The following is a 19513-nucleotide window of genomic DNA, read 5'->3' as shown; positions in this document are numbered from 1 at the left end:
AGGTCTTATTTTTTTATATCGTTAGGATGCTAAAGAGCAGCTAAGCCCTTTGGAAACAACATTGGAAAAATTTCAGCAGGAGAAAGAAGAATTAATCAATAAGAAAAATACAAGCCACAAAATAGCACAAGATAAAGTAAGATTTCATTTATTATATATTTACCAAAAGCATTTTTTAAAATTATTATATTCAAAGCACCATGTTGGACACTAATATTTCACATGAAATTAAAAGCATGATAAAATAATATTTGTGACATAATAAGATTTGTGACATAATCTTTTTTAAATAAGGATTAATTATAAATTATTTTGCTTTTTTGGTATTATTTTGCTTCTTGATTTAAACTATTAATAGAAGTTTGAGAATTGAGAGCTTTTAATCTAATCTAATAGGTAATAAAGGGAGATTGTAAAATTTGATTTGAGATAAAATGTGTCAGTGATGGAAACTGGAACCCAGCATTTCTAACCTCCAAGCTCATGTTTCACTGTATGCTCCTGTTAAGTTTTTGTTACCTTAATGTAAGATATTCCTTGGAAATAAATCTTCCTAAATGCCTACTCCCAATATTTAATAAGCATTTTTCTACAGATAAATGAAATCAAAGAGAAGGTTAAAAATATTCACAGTTATATGAAAGACATCGAGAACTATATTCAAGATGGAAAAGATGACTATAAGAAGGTAATTAAAACTACTTAATTGAATATAATTTAAAATAATTTGTTATATCTTTATTTCTTGTGGTTAAGAAATTTTCTTTTTTGTAGCAAAAAGAAACTGAACTTAATAAAGTAATAGCTCAACTAAGTGAATGTGAGAAACACAAAGAAAAGATTAATAAGGAAATGGGAATCATGAGACAAGATATTGATACACAGAAGGTAGGTCCTTTTTTTGCTGATGATTTATGGTGGTATTTATACCAGTAACATTCTTACTTTTTTTATTTTTTACTCTTCAATACTTGCATTGAGTAGATATGAAAACAGTAGGGAAAAGCAATTCTTGTGTATATATTTATATAAAAAGTATGTTTTTCTTTTATGTTATTGAGAGACAAAGCAAATTTTCCTGTGGCAATGTAAAAAGAGATATATTTTCATTTGTAAAATGAAATTTCAAAAAAGTGCACTTGGTGTAACTTAAGCTGTTGTGATTCTTTTGATCATAACATTTTTTTTCTGGTTGTATTTTTTTTTTATTGAAGTATAGTTGAATTACAATTCTGTGTCAATTACTGCTATACAACGAGGTGACTCAGTTATGTATTATATATACACTTTTTCATATTCTTTTGCATTATGGTTTATCACAGGATATTGATACAGTTCCCTGTGCTATACAGTAGGACTTGGTTGTTTATCCAGTCTATATATGCCAGTTTGCATATGATAATCCCAACTCCCAGTCCCAGCTTCTCTCACATCCCTCCCCCTTGGCAAGCACTAGTCTTCTTTCTGTGTCCATGATTCTGTTTCATGTGTGTGCATGCGTGCTCAATCGTGTCTGATTCTTTATGATCCCATGGAATGTAACCCACCAGGCTCCTCTGTCCATGGGATTTCTCAGGCAAGAATACCGGAGTGGGTTGCCATTTCCTTCTACAGGGGATTTTCTTGACCCAGGGATTGAACCCCCATCTCTTGCATCTCCTGCAGTGGCAGGCGGATTCTTTACCACTGTGCCACCATAGGTTCATTTGTATCATATTTTAGATTCTCTATATAAATGATATCATATGGTATTTGTCTTTGTCTTTCTGACTTCACGTAGTATAAGCTCTAGTGGCATCCATGCTGCTGCAGATAGTTAATTCATTCTTTTTAATGGCTGAGTAATACTCCATATGTACGTACCACATCTGTATTCATTTGTCAGTGGACAGTTAGGTTACTTGCATGTCTTGGCTATTGTGAATAGTGCTGCTATGAATGTGGGACTCGTGTATCTTTTTGAATTGTAATTTCATCTGGATGTATGCCCAGGAGTGGAATTGCCGGTTCATATGGTTAATTCTATTTTCAATTTTCTGAGGAACCTCCATACTATTTTTCCACAGTGGCTGCACCAATTTATATTCCCACCAATAGTGTAGGAGTGTTCCCTGAGAAAAGCAATTCTAATAACATTGTGATTTCTTCTTTCCTTTTTTGTTTTCAGTAAGAGACTTCCTTGGTAAAAGTTTAAACATAAAAACATAAAATTAAAAGTCTCCCTCCCCTTCTGACAATTGTCAGTCTCACTTCTATATATTATTCTTAAATGTTGTAAGTAGACTATATATTGTTTTTCATTTGATTCCTTTATTTGCTTTCTCTATTAAAGAAATTAATTTCTACAGTATAATTCAAATCACATTGAGAAAATAATTTTCAACATATCTAATATAAACATGATGGTTAATATCTTTAAAAACTATACTGTTTCTCTGTTCTTGCTGTTCTGAACAAAATTTGATGTTTGAATGCTTTAAACATTTGGTTATAAATAATGGTTAAAATCTCTTTAAAGATTAGCCATATCTGCAGATTCTCTGGCCATAGTGCCAGGAATGTTAAATGTGAGTATCAGTTCAGGTCAGTAGCTCAGTCGTGTCTGACTCTTTGTGACCCCCTGAACTGTAGCATGCCAGGCCTCCCTGTCCATCACCAACTCCCGGAGTTTACCCAAACTCATGTTCATTGAGTCGGTGATGCCATCCAACCATCTCATCCTCTGTCGTCCCCTTCTCCTCCTGCCCTCAATCTTTCCCAGCATGAGGGTCTTTTCAGATGAGTCAGCCCTTCCAATCAGGTGGCCAAAGTATTGGAGTTTCAGCTTCAACATCAGTCCTTCCCATATGAGTATCAGTCAAAGGTAAATCAAATCTCTGCCATATAATAAATGCTATATAAATTTATGATGCATATATGATAGTTATCACTAGCTTATTACGTGTGTTTTCTATTTAAGATCACAATCTATAAATAAGTAAAGTCCATACCAATATACAGAGATAATTAAGATAATACCAGTCTGTGACCCTTTTCAAGTTGATGGTCTAAATTTAGTAGATCTGACTACATTAGTTTACTTTTATAACCTACCTTGTTCTAGAAGTTATTTACTAATTATTTACATAAAGCAATGCTAAGTAATAAATTAATGAGAAAATGCAACAGTGTAGAAATAAGGATAAGAAGGTGGCAGTGAAGCAGGAGAGTACTAAGTATATAAAATGTAGGCCATGAACTCTGATATGCTTGCTGAAGATCTCAGTAGTCACATGAAAAGAGAAAGTCATAATTAAGATTCACATTGTCTCAAAACTAAAAACAAACCAGTTTCCTGGACTGAGACCAGAGAAAAATGTCTCTGTAGGCATTCATGGAAAGAAAGGAAGACGCTGTATAGATTAATAGAAACCAGGTCTTCAGCAAACTTCATGAGGCCTTCTTTTTTTTTTTACAGTATGTTTCAGTACGTTTATTATCCCTTGAGGAAGATTCTGTAGAAGGTGGTATGCTTGGAGCCTAGAATAAATGTTAGAGTGTTTAGAGAGCAAAAGTTAGCTATAGGCACCTATCAAAATCATGTGGATTTTTCCCACTCCTAAGTATACAACCAAGAATTTAAAATATATATTTGCATGCTGCTGCTGCTGCTGCTAAGTCACTTCAGTCATGTCTGACTCTGTGCAACCCCATAGATGGCAGCCCACCAGGCTCCCACAACCCTGGTATTCTCCAGGCAAGAGCACTGGAGTGGGTTGCCATTTCCTTCCCCAGTACATGAAAGTGAAAAGTTGAAAGTGAAGTTGCTCAGTCATGTCTGACTCAGTGCGACCCCATGGGCTGCAGCCTACCAGGCTCTTCCGTCCATGGGATTTTCCAGGTGAGAGTACTGGAGTGGGTTGCCATGCCTTCTCCAATATATTTGCATAAAATATGGAAAACAGCCCAAATTGTTATCACCTGATGAATGGGTGAACAGAATGTGGTATATTCATATATATTTGCCAGGAATTTCCAGAGAAACAGAACCAATAAGAGACTGATAAATACAGATGAAGATATAGACAAAGATAGTTATCATAAGGAATTAACTCAAGTGATTGCGGAGGCTGAGAGTTCCCAAGATTTGTGGTTGGCAAGCTGGAGACCGAGGAGAGCTGATGGTGTATTGTAGTTCTGGCCTGAGAACTAGGAGAGCTAGAATATTCTCTCAATTCAAGAAGAGCCAACGTTTCACCTTAAATATGACAACAGGAAAGGAAAAAAACACCGTCCCAACTCATACAGTCAGACAGGATGATTACCCCTTAATCAGCCTTTTTTGTGCTGTTCAGGTCTTTAGTTGACTGGATATGGCCCATCCACATTAGGAAGGGCAGTCTGCTTTATTCTGTCTACCAGTTTAAATTTTAATCTCACCCAGAAATACTGTCATAGACAGAATAATGTTTGACCGGTGTCTAGGCACCTTGTGGTGTCAAGTTGACACATAAAATTAACCATCGTGGAATATTACTCAACCATTAAAAGTAAGGAAATAATAGATGCTATAATCTGGACAAACCTTGAAAGTATTGTGCTTAAATGAAAGAAGTCAGTCACAAAAGACCATATTGTATGATTCTATTAACATGAAATGTATAGAATAGGCAAATCATAGAGAGAGAAAGCAGATTAGTGTAGCTTGGGATAAGGGGAAAGGAGAGAAAAGGGAATAGAGAGTGACTACTAATGGATATGGAGTTTTGGGAGCAATAAAATGTGCTGGAACTAGCACTTTATGAATACACTGAAACCACTGAACTGTATACTTTAAAGTGGCAAATTTTATGGTACACGAATTATGTCTCAATTAAAAAAAAATCACCTGAGTTATTGAAAATACACATCTGTCTCCATTCCAGCTCAATAAATAGAACCCCTGGGGCATGGGCAGAGGCATGTATATTTTGTTGAAGGTCCTCAGGGATTCTGATGTATCCCATTAACTATATATCAGTTACTGAGTCAGAGCACTGTATAGCTTTCAGGAAATTGGTCTATAAATGGCATTTTCGCCAACTAGACTTTTGGTGGATTTTGGAATGTGGTTTATTCAGCATATTACTCTCTCATAGGTACCTATGAGATTTTCATGTTTCCTTTAGGTGGCAAACCACATGCATTAACTGTTCTCTGAACTGAGTGAGTGGGATTACTATCAAACAGCATATTTATGTACTTTACTCCACAGAATTAAAAAATTTGGAAGTTTAATAATCTTCCTCATTTTTCAGATGAAGGAAACTGGAGGTGACCTGACTTGCCAAAGGTCATAAAAGTAATAGAGTCGAACTTTACCCTACATTGTCAAATTGCTAGTATAATGGAAAAACAGTTTTATGACTGCATCTAGTTTTGTCTGATACTTTATCTCTTTTTCCTCTGATACTTTATATTTTGAAGACTGTAACTGGAATTTTTACTGCTTAAAGTACAAGGACAGATTTGACCCAAAAAGTATTTCACTAGCTTATTGAGCTAAGCACTGCATTTAGTACTTTTTATATACAATAACTATTTTAATTTTCAAAGTAGTTCTCTTGACAGGTGGTATTATTATCCCTATGTTACAAGTAAACTGAGGCTCAGAGAATTTAAACTAGTTTGCCCAAAGTCATTCTGTTTGAAAGTTGCAGTGCTGAGATTTGAGCCTAGGTATATTTGACTTCAAAGCCTATACTCTTTAACTACTGTGCTGTATACTGTCTTCCTAAATGAAAAAGCAATTAGAAGCTGACCTGAAAGAAAGAAATCTCTAGCTTTCTGGTGACCATGCAGGCTAACAGACCAGGAACATTATTTCATGCAAAAAATCAGTCTCACCCAAGAATGTGATAGCCATTCAGAGAGTCCTTTCAGGTATTCATGAAAGCAAATTCCATTGTTCTGTTAGATAAAAGCAAGCAATGCCACATTCTTTTGTTCCTAATAAGAAAGAAGTATAAGCATAGTCCCCCATGGAAGAAGCTTGGGGAGTCTTAGCAGCTGTGGTGGTACATTAGGTTGCCTTGGCAACAAAAGGTAGTTTACAACTGTATCATTTTCGTCATCTCTAGCTTATAATGATGCCTTTAATAGATACGTATATATTTACATTATTCTAGGAAGACTGAAAGGAGCCTTAATGAAGTTAACAACAACAACAAAAAAACAGCAAAACTCAGAATAATGATTTATAGGTGGGCAGGGGTGGATGTGAACATTAAGCATGTGAGAGAAGTGGCTTCCCTTCTGATCTCCCACTTCCCAGAACTGCAGTGACTCTGGAGTCATTACTTTGGCAACAAAATGTTATCAAAGATCTGCCTCCTCCCCTCACCCCCACCTCCCTCCACACTGAGTTTATCTCAGGTTGCTGTAGAAAGGTCTTCTTTGAAAAGGCCTGACTCCAAAGTTAAGGTAAATTTTTTATATTCAGGGTTTTTTGGGCCAAACCATCATTTTTTTGCAGGAAGACTTTTTCTCCCTAAGTTGCAGAGAGTCAACTTATAAATTGTATTCTGTTCGTCTCTTGACAACATAGTCCATTATAATCACCAGGGAAGCTACTGAAATAATTGTGTGGTGCTGCTACCAACAAATGATTTAATGGTTGCTTTTTAAGGACAAAGCTACTCAACAAGAACAGCTAAATTTAAAGTTTTTCAGTTCAATTCAGTGGCCAGAAAAAAATGTCATCAAGTATATAGATACACTATTTTTGTGAAACTTCTTACCACCTTGTCAGCTTGAAGGTAAAGATCTTATCTGACATATTTAACAGTATATAATGGTCTTGGCACATGTTAGTAGACAAATACAACTCAGGAAAAAAAGTGGGGGAGAGTTTGATAGTAGTCTTGCTCTCTTGTATCTCTTAGATCAGTGGGCTCCATTTTGAGGTTCTTAGGAAAGATGATCCTATGGAGCCTGGGTATGAAATACTGGAAATCTAGTGGTAGCATTTTCTCTCATCATTTAAATGTTTGTTTTGTGTGGGGGGGGCCTTCCAGATTTGTCTAGGCCTGGAGGCCCCTTTACATTGGCTTCTCCCTCTGCTGAGTCACACATGAGTCTAAGGCAGAATTGGTACTGCCTGTTGCCAGTTACCTGCTATGAATCACATGTTGGTAACTTCATTATTTTTGTTAACGAATTTAATATTTACATTTAGATACAAGAAAGGTGGCTACAGGATAACCTTACTTTAAGAAAAAGAAATGAAGAACTAAAAGAAGTTGAAGAAGAAAGAAAACAACATTTGAAGGAAATGGGTCAAATGCAGGTTTTACAAATGAAAAAGTGCGTTTTTAAAAATAGTCTTTAGTTTAAATAAAGGTCCTTATAAAAGAAATGTGAAATATATTCAATGCATTTTTTTTTTTTAAGAATTTAAGCCTGTGGCCAAAGTGTCCTTTCAAACTTGAAAGAAGGTAGGCACTTGTATACAGATACATTTAATGGCTTTATAAACTGAATTACTGAAGTAGTAGTAACACAGAATTTATAGTCACATTGTAACTATGCAGTGATAGCCAGTATTAAAAATACCGAATTCACAGACTTTAGCAAGCCTGCTTCACAAGTTAATGATAGAAACAATATCTGGCCTCTGAACCCTGCCTGGGTCAGTGCTTATTCATTCTGTAATTGCTAGTGGAGTTACAGCCAGTTCTTTGTCCTTGATGACCCGTTGTACATGGTCCCAGGTATAATTATGTGACAGCCAGAGCATTTGATTAATTAGATTCTTCTTTGATCTGGTTTTATTGATAATTACTATAGTTGCTATCATCCTGCTACAGCAGAAAAGATTTTATTCTTGTTTTCTTTGCCTTAGGAATTCTGTAAGAACCCGGTTGATGGCTGAGGCACTAGTCTGGTGTAAAAGGTTGTACTAGCCAGAGTTTTTGGTCCCACCTCAGCTGGTTAGATATACTCATTCATTCAGCCATTCCTTATGGAATTTTCATTTTTCTTCTTGACTTCACAAAGAAATCTGGATCAAAGAATGCTTATGTTTTTCTGAAAGATATAATAAATTGAAATTTAATTTAGTTATTAAAACCTAACAAATAGTTACTCCTGTGTTATTGTAAGTTCTCTTGGTTTGGCCATTTTCAATCTGATTCATATATCAAAGAAATAAGGCTTAACTAGAAGAGCTCTTTATCTTTCAGCTTGTTTGTTTTTTATGCATTAGGACACTGAGACCCAGAAAAAAAGATAATAGGAAATTAGAATGAAAGCCAGGAACATGACCCAGATATCCTAGCTTCCAAGCTGCGCTCTTTTCCATTGTAATGTTGGTGCTTTTAGTGCCAAGTTGGTGGTGGGTGGGGGGGTGGGGGTGGGGAAAGCTTATAGAAATAGCCTTTAAATGCAACCATATATTCCTTGCTACTAAAGACCAAAATCGGATATTTTTATACTTCCTTCTGTAATTGGCACATAACAGTGCTTTTCACATTCATTCAGACTGCTAGGCACAACTGCTCTTTTTCAAACCTTTCTTCAACCAGGACACAAGAGCATTGTCAACAAAACAGGAATCAGGCCAGTTCTTTAAGAATATTCATAAACTTGAGAGGTGTGCTTGGCAAATAAGAGGACACTTAATAAGTAACTGTTGAATGAAGGTTTTTAAAGCATATGTTAAAATCTGCATTATCTACCAAGTTATGAGAAAAGTTTAAGTTTTTTACCTTCTTGATCAGTGTGATGCTCTTTATACTTATGTAAGAGAAATTTTGTTTTCATAGAGGAAAATAAACTATTAGTGGTATTACTGCATAAATTAATAGTTTGAGATAGAACTTTATTTTGTCTGACATACTGTGAACAAACTGATGAAACCTGTTAGTAACTTCTCAGAGTCGGTAATTGTGCACTGAGTTCACAATGAGAAGTTCGTAAATTTGTAATATTAGTCACCAAAAGTACTTTACTTAGGTTAATGTGTAAACGTCAGGAACTTTTTCAGTGTTCACATGTTATGAGAGTACTTCATTCAGCACACAAAAATCAGCTGTTTAGAAACCTGCATGCTTCAGAGATTTGGAAAGAAGAAAGTTTTCTTTAGTATTGAAGCCTTAAAGAAAAAGCAAGGAAAGACAGTATTCTGATTGCAAAGAGAATGATTTATTTATCTAGCTGAAGATATCTGGCTTTTCTACTGTAGGCTGCTAAAATCTAAAAATGGTCCTCATTTGTTATTTTCCCTCCTAGTGAACATCAGAAGTTGGAAGAAAAAATAGACAATATAAAAAGAAATCACAGTTTGGCAATAGGGCGACAGAAAGGTTATGAGGAAGAAATCATTCATTTTAAGAAAGAACTTCGAGAACCTCAATTTCGGGATGCTGAGGAAAAGTACAGGGAAATGATGATTGTTATGAGAACAACAGAGCTTGTGAACAAGGATCTGGACATCTATTATAAGACCCTTGACCAGTAAGTACTGGGGATTTGGTTCCTACTGCAATCTGTATCAACTAGCATAATTTAGTTTTACTCCCCACTCCCTTTTAACTTTTTTTTTTTATGTTTAAATATGTTATTTTTCTTTTTTTTATTTTTTATTTTTCAGTGGGTTTTGTCATACATTGATATGAATCAGCCATAGAGTTACACATATTCCGCATCCCGGTCCCCCATCCCACCTCCCTCTCCACCCGATTCCTTTGGGTCTTCCCAGCCCACCAGGCCCGAGCACTTGACTCATGCCTCCCACCTGGGCTGGTGGTCTGTTTCACCACAGATAATATACATGCTGTTCTTTCGAAACATCCCACCCTCACCTTCTCCCACAGAGTTCAAAAGTCTGTTCTGTACTTCTGCATCTCTTCTTCTACCCTGCATATAGGGCCATCGTTACCATCTTTCTAAATTCCGTATATATGTGTTAGTATACTGTAATGTTCTTTATCTTTCTGGCTTACTTCACTCTGTATAATGGGCTCCAGTTTCATCCATCTCATTAGAACTGATTCAAATGAATTCTTTTTAACGGCTGAGTAATATTCCATGGTGTATATGTACCATAGTTTCCTTATCCATTCATCTGCTGATGGGCATCTAGGTTGCTTCCATGTCCTGGCTATTATAAACAGTGCTGCGATGAACATTGGGGTGCACGTGTCTCTTTCAGATCTGGATTCCTCAGTGTGTATGCCCAGAAGTGCTATTGCTGGGTCATATAGTAGTTCTGTTTCCAGTTTTTTAAGAAATCTCCACACTGTTTTCCATAGTGGCTGTACTAGTTTGCGTTCCCATCAACAGTGTAAGAGGGTTCCCTTTTCTCCACACCCTCTCCAGCATTTATTGCTTGTAGACTTTTGGATAGCAGCCATCCTGACTGGCATGTAATGGTACCTCATTGTGGTTTTGATTTGCATTTCTCTGATAATGAGTGATGTTGAGCATCTTTTCATGTGTTTGTTAGCCATCTGTATGTCTTCTTTGGAGAAATGTCTGTTTAGTTCTTTGGCCCATTTTTTGATTGGGTCATTTATTTTTCTGGAATTGAGCTTCAGGAGTTGCTTGTATATTTTGGAGATTAATCCTTTATCTGTTTCTTCATTTGCTATTATTTTCTCCCAATCTGAGGGCTGTCTTTTCACCTTACTTATAGTTTCCTTTGTTGTGCAAAAGCTTTTAATTTTCATTAGGTCCCATTTGTTTATTTTTGCTTTTATTTCCAATATTCTGGGAGGTGGGTCGTAGAAGATCTTGCTGTGATTTATGTCGGAGAGTGTTTTGCCTATGTTCTCCTCTAGGAGTTTTATAGTTTCTGGTCTTACATTTAGATCTTTAATCCATTTTGAGTTTATTTTTGTGTATGGTGTTAGAACGTGCTCTAGTTTCATTCTTTTACAAGTGGTTGACCAGTTTTCCCAGCACCACTTGTTAAAGAGGTTGTCTTTTTTCCATTGTATATCTTTGCCTCCTTTGTCAAAGATAAGGTGTCCATAGGTTCGTGGATTTATCTCTGGGCTTTCTATTCTGTTCCATTGATCTATATTTCTGTCTTTGTGCCAGTACCATACTGTCTTGATGACTGTGGCTTTGTAGTAGAGTCTGAAGTCAGGCAGGTTGATTCCTCCAGTTCCATTCTTCTTTCTCAAGATTACTTTGGCTATTCGAGGTTTTTTGTATTTCCATACAAATTGTGAAATTATTTGTTCTAGTTCTGTGAAAAATGCCGTTGGTAGCTTGATAGGGATTGCATTGAATCTATAGATTGCTTTGGGTAGAATAGCCATTTTGACAATATTGTTTCTTCCAATCCATGAACACGGTATGTTTCTCCATCTATTTGTGTCCTCTTTGATTTCTTTCATCAATGTTTTATAGTTTTCTGTGTATAGGTCTTTTGTTTCTTTAGGTAGATATACTCCTAAGTATTTTATTCTTTTTGTTGCAATGGTGAATGGTATTGTTTCCTTAATTTCTCTTTCTGTTTTTTCATTGTTAGTATATAGGAATGCAAGGGATTTCTGTGTGTTAATTTTATATCCTGCAGCTTTACTATATTCATTGATTAGCTCTAGTAATTTTCTGGAAGAGTCTTTAGGGTTTTCTATGTAGAGGATCATGTCATCTGCAAACAGCGAGAGTTTCACTTCTTCTTTTCCTATCTGGATTCCTTTTACGTCTTTTTCTGCTCTGATTGCTGTGGCCAAAACTTCCAACACTATGTTGAATAGTAGTGGTGAGAGTGGGCATCCTTGTCTTGTTCCTGATTTCAGAGGAAATGCTTTCAATTTTTCACCATTGAGGGTGATGCTTGCTGTGGGTTTGTCATATATAGCTTTTATTATGTTGAGGTATGTTCCCTCTATTCCTGCTTTCTGGAGAGTTTTAATCATAAATGAGTGTTGAATTTTGTCAAAGGCTTTCTCTGCATCTATTGAGATAATCATATGGTTTTTATCTTCCAATTTGTTAATGTGGTGTATTACATTGATTGATTTGCAGATATTAAAGAATCCTTGCATTCCTGGGATAAAGCCCACTTGGTCATGGTGTATGATTTTTTTAATATGTTGTTGGATTCTGTTTGCTAGAATTTTGTTAAGGATTTTTGCATCTATGTTCATCAGTGATATTGGCCTGTAGTTTTCTTTTTTTGTGGCATCTTTGTCTGGTTTTGGAATTAGGGTGATAGTGGCCTCATAGAATGAGTTTGGAAGTTTACCTTCTGCAATTTTCTGGAAGAGTTTGAGTAAGATAGGTGTTAAGCTCTTCTCTAAATTTTTGGTAGAATTCAGCTGTGAAGCCATCTGGTCCTGGGCTTTTGTTTGCTGGAAGATTTTTGATTACAGTTTCGATTTCCTTGCTTGTGATGGTTCTGTTAAGATCTTCTATTTCTTCCTGGTTCAGTTTTGGAAGGTTATACTTTTCTAAGAATTTGTCCATTTCATCCAAGTTGTCCATTTTATTGGCATAGAGCTGCTGGTAGTAGTCTCTTATGATCCTTTGGATTTCAGTGTTGTCTGTTGTGATCTCACCCTTTTCATTTCTTATTTTGTTAATTTGGTTCTTCTCTCTTTGTTTCTTAATGAGTCTTGCTAATGGTTTGTCAATTTTGTTTATTTTTTTAAAAAACCAACTTTTAGCTTTGTTGATTTTTGCTATGGTCTCTTTAGTTTCTTTTGCATTTATTTCTGCCCTAATTTTTAAGATTTCTTTCCTTCTGCTAACCCTGGGGTTCTTCATTTCTTCTTTCTCTAATTGCTTTAGGTGAAGAGTTAGGTTATTTATTTGGCTTTTTTCTTGTTTCTTGATGTAAGCCTGTAATGCTATGAACCTTCCCCTTAGCACTGCTTTTACAGTGTCCCATAGGTTTGGGGTTGTTGTGTTATCATTTTCATTCGTTTCTATACATATTTTGATTTCTTTTTTGATTTCTTCTATGATTTGTTGGTTATTCAGAAGCGTGTTATTTAGCCTCCATATGTTGGAATTTTTAACAATTTTTTTCCTGTAATTGAGATCTAATCTTACTGCGCTGTGGTCAGAAAAGATGACTGGAATGATTTCCATTTTTTTGAATTTTCCAAGACCAGATTTATGGTCCAGAATGTGATCTATTCTGGAGAAGGTTCCGTGTGCACTTGAGAAAAAGGTGAAGTTGATTGTTTTGGGGTGAAATGTCCTATAGATATCAATTAGGTCTAGCTGGTCTATTATATCATTTAAGGTTTGTGTTTCCTTATTGATTTTCTGTTTAGTTGATCTATCCATAGTTGTGAGTGGGGTATTAAAGTCTCCCACTATTATTGTGTTACTATTAATTTCCTCTTTCATACTCTTTAGCATTTGCCGTACATATTGCGATGCTCCTATGTTGGGTGCATATATATTTATAATTGTTATACCCTCTTGGATTGATCCTTTGATCATTATGTAGTGTCCTTCTTTGTCTCTTTTCACATCCTTTATTTGAAAGTCTATTTTATCTGATATGAGTATTGCGACTCCTGCTTGCTTTTGGTCTCCGTTTGCATGAAATATTTTTTTCCAGCCCTTCACTTTTAGTCTGTATGTGTCTCTGCTTTTGAGGTGGGTCTCTTGTAGACAGCATATATAGGGGTCTTGTTTTTGTATCCATTCAGCCAATCTTTGTCTTTTGGTTGGGGCATTCAACCCATTTACATTTAAGGTAATTATTGATAGGTGTGGACCCGTTGCCATATACTTTGTTGTTTTGGGTTCACGTTTATTCAACCTTTCTGCATTTCCTGTCTAGAGAAGGTCCTTTAGCATTTGTTGAAGAGCTGGTTTGGTGGTGCTGAGTTCTCTCAGCTTTTGCTTGTCTGTAAAGCTTTTGAATTCTCCTTCATATCTGAATGAGATCCTTGCTGGGTACAGTAATCTAGGTTGTAGGTTATTCTCTTTCATTACTTTCAGTATGTCCTGCCATTCCCTTCTGGCCTGGAGGGTTTCTATTGATAGATCAGCTGTTATCCTTATAGGAATCCCTTTGTGTGTTATTTGTTGTTTCTCCTTTGCTGCTTTTAGTATTTGTTCTTTGTGTTTGATCTTTGTTAATTTGATTAATATGTGTCTTGGTGTGTTTCGCCTTGGGTTTATCCTGTTTGGGACTCTCTGGGTTTCTTGGACTTGGGTGGCTATTTCCTTCCCCATTTTAGGGAAGTTTTCAGCTATTATCTCCTCGAGTATTTTCTCATGGCCCTTCTTTTTGTCTTCTTCTTCTGGGACTCCTATGATTCGAATGTTGGGGCGTTTCACATTGTCCCAGAGGTCCCTGAGGTTGTCCTCATTTCTTTTGATCCTTTTTTTTTTTTCCTCTCTGCTTCATTTATTTCCACCATTCTATCTTCTACCTCACTTATCCTATCTTCTGTCTCCGTTATTCTACTCTTGGTTCCCTCCAGAGTGTTTTTGATCTCATTCATTGCATTATTCATTTTTAATTGACTCTTTTTTATTTCTTCTAGGTCTTTATTAAACATTTCTTGCATCTTTTCAATCTTTGTCTCCAGGCTATTTATCTGTAACTCCATTTTGCTTTCAAGATTTTGGCTCATTTTTATTATCATTATTCTAAATTCTTTTTCAGGTAGATTCCCTATCTCCTCCTCTATTGTTTGACTTGGTGGACTTTTTTCATGTTCCTTTACCTGTTGGGTATTTCTTTGCCTTTTCATCTTGTTTAGATTGCTGTGTCTGGAGTGGGCTTTCTGTATTCTGGAGGTCTGTGGTTCCTTTTTATTGTGGAGGTTTTACCCAGTGAGTGGGGTTAGACGATTGGCTTGTCAAGGTTTCCTGGTTAGGGAAGCTTGCGTCGGTGTTCTGGTGCATGGATCTTGATTTCTTCTCTTTGGAGAGCAATGGAGTGCCCAGTAATGAGTTTTGAGATGGGTTTATGTGTTAGGTGTGACCTTGGGCAGTCTGTATGTTGACGTTCAGGGCTATGTTCCTGCGTTGCTGGAGAATTTGCATGGTATGTCTTGCTCTAAAACTTATTGGCTCTTGGGTGGTGGTTGGTTTCAGTGTAGGTATGGAGGCTTTTGGACGGTCACTTATTACTTAAAGATCCATGTAGTCAGGAGTTTTCTGGTGTTCTCAGGTTTTGAGCTTAAGTCTCCTGCCTCTGGATTTCAGTTTTATTCTTCCTGTAGTCTCAGGACTTCTCCAACCATACAGCACTGATAATAAAACTTCTAGGTTAATGGTGAAAAGTTTCTCCCCCGTTAGGGACACCCAGAGAGGTTCACAGAGTTACATGAGGAAGAGGAGAGGGAGGAGGGAGATAGAGATGAGCAGGAGGAGAAAAAGGGGGACTCAAGAGGAGAGAGACAGAACTACGAAGTTGTCTGATCCCAGAGTGTTCTCCGTAGCCCAGACACCCACAAAGATTCACAGAATTGGATTGGGAAGAGAAGGGGAAAGGAGGAAATAGAGGTGTTCTGAGGTAGAAAACAGAGAGTCAAGATTGGGAGAGAATAATCAACACACTCCTGAATAAAAATGGGAGCTGAATATTGGATTCTTAAATGTTCACAATTTATATCATATACTGAAAAACAAAAATTAAAAATCTAGAGTAGAGGTTAGACTCTTAAAAATACTATATTAAAAACAAAAACCAAAACATAAAAAAAAAAATTTTAGAAATATAAAGTTTGGTTTAAAAATAGGGCTTCTCTTTTTTTTTTTCCCTGTAAGGTTATAGTGTATTGAAAATGAAAATTAAGGAGTAGTAAGAGGAGTACTAGAGGACTTTAAAAGAAATAAGAGAAAAAGAAAAATAGAAAATAGAAGAGAAGAAGAAAAAAGAAAAGAAAAAAAAAAGAAGAAAAAAAAATTGTTTTACCTAATTAAAAAAATCGTAAAAATCTATGAAAATGAAAGTTAAGGAGTAATGGGGGAGTAATAGGGAATTTTAAAGGAAAATAAAAGAGAAAAAAGAAGAAAAAAAAATTTTTTTTCTTACTTAAAAAAAAAAAAGAAAAAATATATCTAGGAATTTCTCTGGAGCTGTTGCGGTCAGTGTGGGTTCGGCTCAATTTCAGATATCTCCTCATTCCAGCTTACACTTCTCGATATCTACAGGCCCTTCCGGTGAAGTCGGTGTTTTCTTCAGGGATTTTAATCTGTTGCACCGGTCCCTTCTGAAGCGGTTCCCTTTGTTTATTTGGCTTCTGTTGCCGGTTTCTTCCGCGCCTAATTTCCCCCCTGACACAGGCGGGCGGAGGTGGATTCTTAATCAGGTAGCTAGTTCCGTCGGGCTCCGGGGAGGGGCTGGCGCTCCGGGTAGGGGCTGGTGCTATTTTCTCGGTCTGGGCTGCTCGGGCTGCTCAGGCTCCCGGCTGCTCTGCATGGAGCGCGCCCCACGGTGCGCGCGGTTCCAGCCCTCGGGTGATCCACAAAAGCGCGGTACACAAAGCTGCGCCTGCGTTTTGTCCCTACGCCGCCCGAGTGGCTCAGGCAGCCAGGCGCTTGTCGGGGGCTCTCTCTCCGGGTGTGGCGCGTCTTCTGTCCTGCGCGATCCCAGCCTCAGTTTCCGCCCGCGCCGGTCGGGTGCGTGCGCCTTCTGCCCTCCGCGTCCCCAGCCCCAATCCCCGTCTGCACCGGCCAGGCGCGTGTACCCTGTCTAGCCACGACCCTCCCGGCGGATGTCGACCATCCAGAATCTCGGGGTTCTTTTATTAGAAGGTGGAGGCCCGTTTGCAGTGCGGCAGGGGATGCGGTCCTTGGGGCAGAGCCTGCCCCTTTCCCCTCCCCCCTGCCTCCTGCCTCTGGCGGGGCTGGGCTGGTCCGTAGCCTGCGAGCTCTTCTCAGGACTTTCTCGGTCCCTTTGTTCTGCGAACGGCCGGCAGTGTGTTCAGGCCGGTTAATTTTCTCTCTCTCTTTTGCTCTCCCACAGTTCAAGCTGGGAACTCACAAAAGCTCCCTCCGATTGTCCTCAGGGCACTCAGGCCCGGACCCTGCCCCAAGCAATGCCGCCGGCTCCTCTCCGTTCCGCCCCCACTTGCTGGTTGCGGATGCGGGCGTCTGGGGTACTTTTCTGCTGGGAGTTGCTTTTAGGCTCGTAATCTGTGGGTTTTATTTATTGTTCCCCTCCCAGTCAGATTCAAACTCTGAGATTCAAACACTTCCCCCAGGCCCGCCAGTGCGAGGGTTTCCCGGTGTCTGGAAATGTCCTCTATTAAGACCCTTCCCGGACAGATCTCTGTCCTTAGCTCTTTTGACTCACTTTTTATCTTTTATATTTTGTCCTACCTCCTTTGGAAGATAATGGGCTGCTTTTCTGGGCGCCTGATGACCTCAGCTAGCGATCAGAAGTTGTTTTGTGAAGTTTGCTCTGCGTTCAGTTATTCTTTTGATGAATTTGTAGGAGAGAAAGTGGTCTCCCCGTCCTACTCCTCTGCCATCTTGGCTCCTCCCCCCCTAACTTTTTTAATGTAGTTCAAACCTAGCAGAGAATAGAAAAATATATGTATGTATGTTAAGTAAAGCATGCTTACTTAAATTACAAAGTTAAGTTATAAGGCATATTAATATTAACAAGCATCATGATCCCACCCACATACCCAATCTGAGAACTCTGCCATTATCACTAACTACTATCCACTGAGATGCTCCTCCTCATCTCAACCACAGTCATTCCCACTCCCTGTAACTGCTGACACAGATTTTTGCTCTCTCTCTCTGCTTTTTAAAAAATAATTTTGTAAAGTGTATCACGTTTTTAGCTTTAAAAAAAAAATTGTATTCTTTGTACTCTTCTAGAATTTTTTTTTTTTTTTGCTTGTTTTGCTTTTATTAAGTTGCTTATAGCTGTGGTTTATGCATTTTCAGTGATGTACAGAATTCTGTTGTGGAAATATACCATAATGTATCCATTTTCTGGTAGATGGACGTTTGGGTTGTTTCCAGGTCTTTACTAATCTAACCCTTATTGCTAGGAACATTTGTGTCATGTGTTGTGGAGCAAAGATGTAAGAGATTCTCTGGAGTACACGTGGGGGTAAAATTGCTGGGTTGCAGGGTATGCTCAGTTTCACAGAATAATGTTAAATTATTTTCCAAAGTAGTTTTAATGATTTATACCACTAACAGGATATAATAGTTACCTTTGATGTATGTTGTGACATTGATTTTGCCGATTTTAGTTTTTGCAGTTTAATGGGTTTTAAATGATAAATCATTTTGGTCTTCATTTGTAGTCCCTTGATTTAAAAAAAAAAAAGTATTTATTTCGGTTTTGCTGGGTCTTTATTCCTGTGGGGTGTTTTTTCCTAGTTGTGGAGAGTGGAGGGCTACTCTCCAGTTGCATTGTGCTGGCTTCTCTCATTGCAGGGGCTTCTCTTGTTGTCGAGCACAGGCTTTGGGGTGTGTGGGCTTCAGGAGTTACCATCCCTGTGCCCCAGAGCACAGGCTCAGTAGTTGTGGCAGATGGTTTTTAGTTGCTCTACTGCTCTGGAATCTTCCTGGACCAGGGATTGAACCTATGTCTCCTACACTGGCAGGCGGATTCTTTACCACTGAACCACAAAGAAAGCCTTGCAGTCCCTTGATTTCTAATGATGCTGAACATCTCTGTGTTTGATCATGTTTCTTATTTGAAATATTCCCTGGTGGCTCAGAGGTAAAACGTTTGCCTGTAATGCGGGAGACCTGGGTTCAATCCCTGGGTCGGGAAGATCCCCTGGAGAAGGAAATGACACCCCACTCCAGTACCCTTGCCTGGAAAATCCCATGGATGGAGGAGCCTGGTGGGCCACAGCCCATGGGGTCGCAAAGAGTCGGACACGACGGAGCGACTTTGCTTTGCTTTTACCCATTTTGGTGGTCTTACAGATTTGCATGTGTTCTTTTATCTTTTCTGAATTTTAATTTTTTTTGTTATAGGTGTTATAATTATCAAGTTTTTTATATTTATCCTTTTACTTTCTTATAGTGTCTTTTAATAAACAGATTTGATTCTTAGGTAGTTATATTTACTCATCTTTTTAGGTTAGCTCTTTTGTGTCTTGTTTAAAAAATCCTTCCCTATTCCTATGTTTTCTTCTAAAAGTTCTAAAGTTTTGCTTTCACACTCAAATACATTTAAGTATCTAATTCTAAATTTAATTTTGTGTACAGTATAAGTTAGGAATCCAATTTCATTTTTTTCCTGTGGATACCAGTTGTCCGGGCTCTATTTATTGGGTAGTGTATCCTTTTCTAATGGTCTTCAGTCACTTCTGTCATCTTAGTATTTCATGTGTGCATGGGTCATTTCTGGGTTTCATAATTCATTGGTCACTTTGTGCCATTACCAAGATTTTTAATTACTGTAACTTTACAGTATATTTTAATGTGTGGGGAAATTTTATTTTTTATTCAGTCTGTCCATCTTTGTCTTTTTTTTTTTTTTTTTTTGGAATATAGACTTTACAGTGTTGTGTTTGCTGTAAAACAAAGTGAATCAGCTCATCTTTGTCTTTTAACTAGTGGATTTAGTCCATTCGTTTCA

General features: G+C 37.6%; 1 protein-coding gene across 2 annotated transcripts in view; it reads left to right on the top strand.

The window, feature by feature from the left end:
* RAD50 (RAD50 double strand break repair protein) overlaps nt 1-19513 on the top strand; it is a 257110-nt gene that overhangs the window by 214368 nt on the left and 23229 nt on the right. For both annotated transcript variants that reach the window (XM_065918131.1, XM_065918132.1), the window contains 5 exons: nt 26-136; nt 596-688; nt 775-888; nt 7196-7323; nt 9250-9474. In XM_065918131.1, the coding sequence (XP_065774203.1) occupies nt 26-136; nt 596-688; nt 775-888; nt 7196-7323; nt 9250-9474 (671 nt within the window). The remainder of the gene's footprint in view (nt 1-25; nt 137-595; nt 689-774; nt 889-7195; nt 7324-9249; nt 9475-19513) is intronic.

Source organism: Muntiacus reevesi, chromosome 1, assembly GCF_963930625.1.
Source record: "Muntiacus reevesi chromosome 1, mMunRee1.1, whole genome shotgun sequence".
In the NCBI taxonomy this organism is placed as follows: Eukaryota; Metazoa; Chordata; class Mammalia; order Artiodactyla; family Cervidae; genus Muntiacus; species Muntiacus reevesi.
This window is presented reverse-complemented; position numbering and strand designations above follow the sequence as displayed.